General features: G+C 60.6%; 1 protein-coding gene across 3 annotated transcripts in view; it reads left to right on the forward strand.

Moving 5' to 3' along the window:
* The first annotated feature begins 1,421 nt into the window (after positions 1-1,421).
* Positions 1,422-8,444, forward strand: part of TEAD3 (TEA domain transcription factor 3) — a 20,179-nt gene continuing 13,156 nt past the window's right edge. For 2 of the 3 annotated variants that reach the window (XM_077754911.1, XM_077754910.1), the window contains exon 1: positions 1,422-1,659. In XM_077754911.1, the coding sequence (XP_077611037.1) occupies positions 1,629-1,659 (31 nt within the window). In that variant the 5' untranslated portion in view covers positions 1,422-1,628. The remainder of the gene's footprint in view (positions 1,660-8,444) is intronic. The other variant, XM_077754909.1, reaches the window with a different exon arrangement.

Below are 8,444 nucleotides of genomic sequence, written 5' to 3' on the forward strand. Positions count from 1 at the left end.
GGTCGGGGAGTCGGGAGATTGTCCCGGGTGCCATCGTCTATCCCACCGTCCGAGTTTGGGGTGCCGAGGCAGGGGTCTCGGGGGCGCACGGTTTGGGGGCCCTGCCACCGGGGAGATCGTACCCAAGACTCCCAGTCCCGGGCCCCGGCCGCCCTTTGGACTCCCGGCTCGCGCTCTCTCGGAGCCCGCCCGGCTCCAGCTCCACGCAGGCCTCGGGCCCGGCCTCCCAGCGTCCAGGCCGGCTCCTGCGCGCGGTGCCTGTGGCTGCGCTGGATTGTGGAGGGTGACAGGGAGCAGAGCTGCGCGCCCTGGGCGTGTGCCCCCTGAGAGGCAGGGGCTCAAGCTCCGTGTCCAGTTCTGCCGCCGTGGGTGGAGGAGGTTCGGAGTCCCAGATCAGGGCTCTAAGTGCCTGGCTCCAAAGGGGGCAGGTTTTGGGGCCTTATTTACTTCCTCAGAGCCCTTGTTTAGACTTTAGAGGGTTTGAAGGAGGCTTGTCCCCACCACCATTGTCTGTCATGCCCTTTACTCCTGCCTGGGGAGGAAGGGCCAGGAGTGCCTGTCTGCATTTGGTTTTCAGCTAGCCAGGCCCTGGGGAAGTGTCATTGAGACCCCACTCCGTCACCTTTTTGGGAGCGAGGCCCTGATCCCGGGCTCAAAGATTCTTATCCGACAAGAGGGAATGAGGCCTTGAGGGAGGGCTTCTCAGGGGGGGCACCTCCCTCTGTGCTTTTCTCTCTCCAGGTAGAGGCAGAACCAGGTCAGGCCTGGACTTGTAGTCCGCGAAAGCAGGGGATGGGGGTAGGGACTGGACACAGCTCTAGGGGCTGGGGCCCAGGGCGGCTCTGTCCTATCCCATCTCTGTGGCCTGGTTCCTTGTGTGCATGTTCCACCCCAGTGCGGGGGGGCAAGGACACCTCCCTGGTTAGCATGTCGGGGGCAGCCTGGGGCAAGGAGGATATCCAAAGTCCCCCCGAAGTTGGAGATCTGGGAGAATCATGTTCTCCTCCCTTCCAGATTCTTGTAGCTCCTTTTCCAAGACCTGCTCCCTGCCTCCCTCCCCCCCCCCAGGAGGGTGTCACTCATCTTCTGGATCACCCTGTGGTGTATCTTCTAGGAATAGGCTGTCAGGGGAGGGTGACTTCAGGGGCCCTGGATGTCCCCTCTTCAGGGAGAGGCTAAGAGCCAATTGGATTCCCAACGTCATGAGTCTTCCCCCACCCCCCCTAAGGGAGGGAACATTAATTAATGCTAATTAGTGCATTTGGACTGGGGATTGGCTCAGTGGGATGGTCAGTGATTGGCAGGACAGAGCTGTGTGTGTGTGTGTGTGTGTGTGTGTGTGTGTGTGTGTGTTTCTCTCTCTGCACCTGGTCTGTGCTCCTACCCTCACCCTCAGGTTTGTACACCCTGTGCATTCTGCCAGTTGAGGGAATATTAAAATGAGCAGAGAGCTCTCAAAAGAGGAGGTTAAGGAACTGGAGATCTGTCCCATCTGGGCCTTTAACAACCTGTGTCATCTTGGGCCTCAGTTTCCCCGCTCAGAACAAATGACTTCTCAGGTCCCTTATCTCTGAGCACCTTCCAAAGTCTCAGTCGTCTAGTCAGCTGGCCTGCCTTCTCCTTCCATTATGGATCTTGAACCTGGTGAGTTCTGGAGAGGTGAGTGGGTGACCCAGGGGCCAAAGGAAGAAGGTGACTGAGAAGTCTGTGAACCAGGCGAGTGTGGCTGAAGGGGTTGCGGGCAGCAAGGGGCAAGGGACAAGGAAGCCAGGCGGAGCTGAGGGAACTTGTCCTCTGAAGAGACCCTGGGGTCTGGGAAGGCCAGTGGGGGCGAACAGTGTTGAGAGGTCGCTTGGATGGCCTGCCCCTCAGCCTGACTCCCAGACCCCCCCTAGGGGCGTGGAGCAGAAGCTGGAAGCGAGCGGAAGCTATCAGTGCCCCCTACCTCCTCACTTAGGAAGGGATGAGGAGCTGAGGGCTCCCGCCACCGTGAGGAGAGGGAAAGGGATGTGGGGCGTCAGACCCCAAGGAGCCGGGGAGCCATGTGGGCCCTTGACACTGCAGCTTTGTATGGAGGGAGCTAGGAGGTGGCAGTCTCCACCTCCCATGTGGGGGCTGCAGAAGCTGGGGGGCCCGAGGGGTGGCCTTGAGGAGCCAGGTCTCCGTGGACCGGTGGCGCAGCCCTGGGACTGTGGTGGAAGCTTCTCTGCTCAGAGGTCAGCAGATCACATTCAGGCCTGTCCTCAAGGCCTTGCCCTAGCCTCACCTCTCTGCTGGTGTTGTGCCAGCCTGGGCTTGTCTGCAGGAGAGGTGCTGCCCCTCAGAGGAGGCCCCGAGACGGGGAAGGACCCTGTCCTCGAAGGGTCCCACAGGAGGCTGGAGGCCAGAGAGGCCCGTCGTGCCTCTGGTCTCCCTAAAGCCTCAGCCCTTGAGGTTTCCTAGAGTGCTGATTGCTTCCTGTGCTCCGTGCCAGGCCCGAAAGGACAGGAAGTGATTGAGGGAAATGAGAGCGCAACCGTGTGTGACGCTGGACGTGTGTGAGAGAGGGAGGCTGAGTGGGACACTCTGTGTGGGTGACACCAAGTGTGCGGGGGGTGCGCCCGTGAGGGAACCGGCTAAAACCAGTTTGCGTGACTGCCTGTGAGGCCGGACTTGTACGCGAGGGAAGCTGTATGTGACATTGCCTGTGACTCTGTAACACTCGCGTGCGTGACTGATACGGTGTGTACGTGGGAGCCACCATGAACGACACGCTCAGCGTGCGTGTGAAGGAAAGCCATGCACTCGGTCTCTGTGTGAGTGGTCATCACCGGGGACGCGTTTTATGGAAGACCCAACGGTGGGAGCCAGTGTCTGACACCGGACGGGATCCTGATGCCCAGAATGCATCGGGACGCTGCGATTGTTTGATGTAGCACGCGCATGCGCGCGCGCACCACGTTCGGTGTGACGTGCGGTGCAGTGGTGTGACTACGTGTGTGTGGGTGTGAACAGCATGTGAGGGAGCCTCAGGTTTGTAGGAACTCTGATGGGATGTGTGTGCCAGTGTGTGTGCCACTAGGAGAAAAACGAGGACAGGACGCGCGCGGTGTGTGTGAGTAGAGGCCATCCTGCCACGGTGCCGAGCGGCCGTTGTGATACGCGGAGTGGAAAGTAGGGGTGTAGGTGAACCCGAGCTCCAGACCCTGCCTGGGCAGTGCCACATGGGACGGGGCGTGACTGGGGCGGCCTCTGTGATCCGGCACTGAGTTTGCTGGGGACCATGGGACAGTGTGGGTGACAACTGTCAGGGCTTTGCCAGGCACGCTCCGGAGACCGCGTGTGACGAATTTGCAGGCCTGGGACCCCGATTCGGGGGAGTGGGGGGGAGCGGCCACGTGGAGGAGCATGAAAAAACTAGCCGTTAAAAACAAAGAAGGAGAGGCGCCTGGGTGTCTTGGGTTCAGATCATGATCTCACAGTCCATGGGTTCGAGCCCCACGTCAGGCTCTGTGCTAACAGCTCAGAGCCTGGAGCCTGTTTCAGATTCAGAGTCTCTCTCTCTGCCCCTCCCCCGCTGGCTCTCTGTCTCTGTCTCTCAAAATAAAATAAAGACATAAAAAATTTTAAAACAAAAAACAAGGAAGGAAAGTCCACAAATGCCACTGACTGGTGTGCCTAAAGATGGTTAAGGTGGTGAATGTGGTGTTCTGTATGGGTGACCACGTAGAAAGTTTAAAAAGAAACAAAGGCTGGAGACGCAGGTAACAGTGACTGTGCCGGACGGTGGCCGGCCGAGGGACAAGTGTGTGTGTGAGGGAGGAGGGCTAAGAGGAAGCCTGTGTGTGTTTATAGAGGACACTGTGACTCTCATGGTGGGGGGATTGACCGAGGGACTGGTGGCAGTGCGGTGCATGTCGTGATGTGACACAGGGTACCAGGTGGAGCACTGGGAAACCCACTTGCCCAAACTACTCATTGGCTGCCTCCCTGCGCACCCCCTCCCCCCCCCGCCCTGCTGGATACCTGTTTTCGATGCAGTGGGACAAGATGAGGAGCCAGGGGTGCCTGGCTGGCTCAGTCAGTGGAGACGGCAACTCTTGATCTCGGGGTTATGGGTTCAAGTCCCACAACGGGCGTAGAGATTACTCAGTTTAAAAAAAAAGATGAGACAGGACAGAGTCTCAGAGTAGGGGCGAAGGGAGGAATGGGCACTGGGTCCCTTCGCTGCAGAGGTTTGAGGGCGCTGAGACTTTACCTCCCGCTCTCCTACATGGGTTGGGGGGGCGGTGCGGGGACAGTGAGGATGAGCCTTTGGAGGAGGAAGCCTGGGGGGCTGCCTGCCCCCTCTGCTACCCAGGAAGCGTAGGGGGTGGGTGCAGAGAGTCCTGGTTCCCAAATTGGAAGCACATTAATAAGCTGGAGAGAGGGGAGGAGTTCTCCCCACCTCCCTCCTAGTGGGCTCTGCAAATTGCTTCCTCCTGTAAAAATCTCTACCCTGCTCCAGGGAGGAGGGTACTCCCTCCCCAGGCTGGCAGGGTGTGGCCACTTGGCCGGGTCCCTCAGGGGTCCCCGTGCTGGAGGTGGGGGAGGCGGACACCATCCCCCCTCCTGCCCCCTCTGCGGTCCCAGCCGGAGCCCGGCTACTTCTAGGGTGGGACCTTCTGGCAGCTGGAGAACAGCTGGCCCCGCTGTGGGGGCGGGTGAGAAGGAAGAAGGGAAAGGCAGAGGGGGCGGGGAGCCTCCCTTAACCCTCTGTGACTGCCCTCCCCATCCTCAGCCCCCTGGTGGGGGTCAGCCCGGCCCAGGTTTGGGGGTGGGAGGTTGGGGATGCCAGTGCTAGTTTCACTACTCTCGCTGCCCTTGCAACAATGTTCCGACTCCCAAGTGAGAGGCCAGTGGTCCCTGCGGGAGTGGACAGCAGCGGGCCCCTAGACCCAGTCAGGTCCCTGGGCTAGTTTGTCCTCCCAGTGGGGGGCTGTTGTGGAAGGGAGGGGGGCAAGGGGACGTGGGGACAATGCCCACTTGCCTTGACTGGCCTTGTCTGAATCCCCAGTCAGGGCGGAGTTCTGGGGGAGCTCTCTCCTCTCCTCCCTTGAAAGGGAGGTGTGGGGCTGGCTGGTTTGGAGGCCGCTGGCCCCGTGGGGGTGGGGGCCTAGGGCTGCCCGCCTCTGGCCTCCCGTCCCGTCCGTCCCGTCCGTCCCGGGAGCTGTCCAGCCGGTTATTCCAGCAGTCTGGCCCCAGGGTGGGGAGTGGGCAGCAGGGTGCCCCTTATCTCCCCCAGGGCCCCGAAGCCTGCTCACCCAGCCGCCTAGCTCCCATCCCTGCCACCGCCCAGAGGCACCTCTGACCTCGGAAGGCTGAGGGCCCTGAAAGAATGGAAGCAAGAGCAGCTGGTCAGACTGAGGCAGAGCGGACCTCGGCCTGTGGCAGTAATGGGCCACTGCAGGGAGGGTGGGGGAGCTAGGAGGTGGTCTCTGAGAGTGACGGAGCAAGTGGGACAGGAGTGGGATGCCACGGGCATGGCCCTGTTGTGGCTTCCCTGCCACCCTGCCTTCCAGGTCTGTCCCGAGCTCTGGGTCTTCCTGCTGCGGCTCCCTCCTGTCCCCCGCTGCCCCACGGTGTCTGAGTTTATTGATACTGCCCCTTCCTGCCCCTTCCTGCCCCTTCCTGCCCCCTCGGCGCTGCGCGTCCATCTCCGTCTCCTTGGATCTTGGTTTCTGCCTATCTGGGTCTTTTGGTCACTGTCTCTGGGTCCAGCTCTCTTTCTCTCTCTGGCACCCTCCCTGGCCTGTCGGCCTGCCTCTCTCTGGATCTCTCCTTCTCTGGGTCTCCCTCCAAGCTTTTGTGGGGCTTCTGTCTCTTATTCTCTGGGACTCTCCTGTCTCCCTTGCCTGCTTTCTTGTCTGTCTGTCGGGGGTCTGGCTCCCTCTGCTTTACCCCACCCCCAGACTCTTCCCAGGCTCCACCCCCTTGCCCCGCGTGTCCTCCTCACTGTCTCCCACCCCTCCTGGTGGCCCGGGCAGCTGGGTGAGCCCCCACAAGCAGCTGGGGGGATGAGACCCTCTGCCCTGGGCCGCCTCTCACCCCAGGGCACCCATCTCCCTTCACCCTGCACCGTCTCCCTTCCTCCCTGCACTGGCTCCCTTCGGCTCCCTTCCTCCCTGCCCTGTGCCTGAGCCCCACATGCTGGACTCCAGCCTGCAGCCGTACCAAGAGCAGCCAGCCCCGGAGCTGGGTGCCCAGTGGGGTGAGGGTCGGAGGCTCGGTCCACATCCCACGGCAGTAACTCGGGGAAGACCCCAGCTCTGCCCCCTGCCCAGCACGGCTGCCGCTCGCCATGGCCCACGGGTGTGCCCCAGCCTGGGGGTACAGAAATTCTCATTTGCATGTCAGTGCAGGCGGCCACGCAGCACACCTGCACCCGTGTGCTCCCGTGCCCGGCCGTGCGGGGTAGGGGTCACCTGTGGGCCCCTGTGTTGGCGCCTGCGCCCCCAGGAGTGTTCCTAGAAAGTGAGCCTCCCCTGTGCCTGTGAGCCGGCGGGAGGGGCGGGGGTCCCACCGGCTCCTTGACTCGTCCTTGCAGCCGCCCCCTGGGCTCCCCTCCCCCTCACCAGCTGCCAGCGGTCCCAGCCAGGGGCCGCCGCCCCGCCCCCCCAGTCTGTCCCAGCTCCCAAGCACTGCTGTGTTCGCCATATTTGGCCACAGTGCTCCTGCGGGGGGCGGGGCGGGGCTGACATCACCCTGAGAAGGGGGGGGCCACCGCCTGGAAGAGGGGAGGCGGGCAGAGACTTGGGGGAGGCAGGAAAGTTGCTGTGAAAAGTCTGGGGCTGCCAGGGCCCCCCATGCGCTGGGCCCCTGCTGCTCTGTGGGAGGCCTCAGGAAAGGACTTGGGGGGAAATGGGTTGAGGAGTCTGTCAGGAGGGGTCTTAGGGCCCTGTAGCCCCTCTTCTGCCTCCCCTCTGATAGCCTGTGGCAGTGTTGGATCTGGGACGAGGCCCTGCATCTCAACTACCTCAGTATGGGAGTCACTGGGTCCCCAGAGTCTCTGCCCTCTCACGTTTTTATTCCAAGAACCAAGAACGCGGCTTCAGGAGTTAAGGAGGGGACGGGGGGGCATAGCTTCCGGTGGGGAGAGACAGACTGGGAGTAGAGGAGTGTGGCCCTCTCACTGGTCAGGAGCATGGCTTCCTTCCTGTCTCCCTGGCCGCCCCCCTGGTGTGGGAGAGCTATTCCTCGTGGTCTTGGAGGCCTCACAGAAAGGGCTGCAGCGATGTGGGTGTCCTTGAAGGTGCCCCAGCTACTTGGGCTGGGGGGGGGGGCTGGTCTGGACCCCTCTGGGTGGGCTCAGGGCAGTTGGCCAGGACAGCTGGGCCTCCTTTCTCGTGCAAGGTGGCGAGGTTTCTCAGCTTCATCCCCTCGGTTGAGGGACTGAAGCCAGATGGCCCGCACTCAGAACCCAGCTCTAGCACATGCTAGCTGTGTGTCTGCCAAGTTGCTTAACCTCTCTGTTCTTTGGTTTCCTCATCTGTAAAGTGGGACTAGAAATAGTCTCTACCCCATAGGTTATTTTATTTTTAATTTTTAAATCTTTATTTATTTTTGAGAGAGAGAGAGAGAGACAGAGTGTGAGCAGGGGAGGGACAGAGAGAGAGGAAGACACAGAATCCGAAGCAGGCTCCAGGCTCTGAGCTGTCAGCACAGAGCCCGACATTGGGGCTCAGACTCACGGATTGTGAGATCATGACCTGAGCCGAAGTTGGACGCTTAATGAACTCAGCCACTCAGGTGCCCCTACCCCATAGGTTATTTTGAGGATTAAATGAGTCAATGTGTATAAAGTCCCAGAATGGTGCCTCCATACAGTAGGTGCTGTCATTAGTAACCTTTTTTGGTAAATTTTAATGTTTATTTGTTTTTGAGAGAGAGAGAGACAGAGCACAAGCCGGGAAAGCAGCAGAGAGAGCGAAAGGGAGACACAGAATCCAAAGCAGGCTCCCGGCTCTGAGCTGTCAGCACAGAGCCCGACCTGGGGCTCAAACTCACGGATCATGAGATCATGACCTGAGCCGAAGTCGGACGCTGAACTGATGGAGCCCTCACACGCCTCAGTAGTAGTCTTACTTCTCTATCCTTCTGACGTTCAGGCCTCCTAGGCCCTCCCCATCTCTTGCCACTGGTGACCCTCTTCAAGCCTCCCTAAACAGGTGGCCCCACAGAGAGGACCCCCTACCCATTTGGCAGGATCTGGAATTCTTGTCTGAGGGGAAAGAATTCCCTTCCCAGACCTCGGAGGCATCTCCCACATCTCTACCCTACCCTACATGCCCCTCGCTTTCCTTGCAGGCCAGAGCAAAAGCCTTGAGTGTAGCCGTCTTGGGCTCCAAGGCTCCCAGGACCCTGATAGATGTGGCCATGCAGAGCCTGAGGCTGAAGGGGGCTGGGGATGAGCCTTGGAGCCGTGC

The sequence above is a fragment of the Crocuta crocuta genome, unplaced genomic scaffold, assembly GCF_008692635.1.
Source record: "Crocuta crocuta isolate KB4526 unplaced genomic scaffold, BGI_CrCroc_1.0 scaffold132, whole genome shotgun sequence".
In the NCBI taxonomy this organism is placed as follows: domain Eukaryota; kingdom Metazoa; phylum Chordata; class Mammalia; order Carnivora; family Hyaenidae; genus Crocuta; species Crocuta crocuta.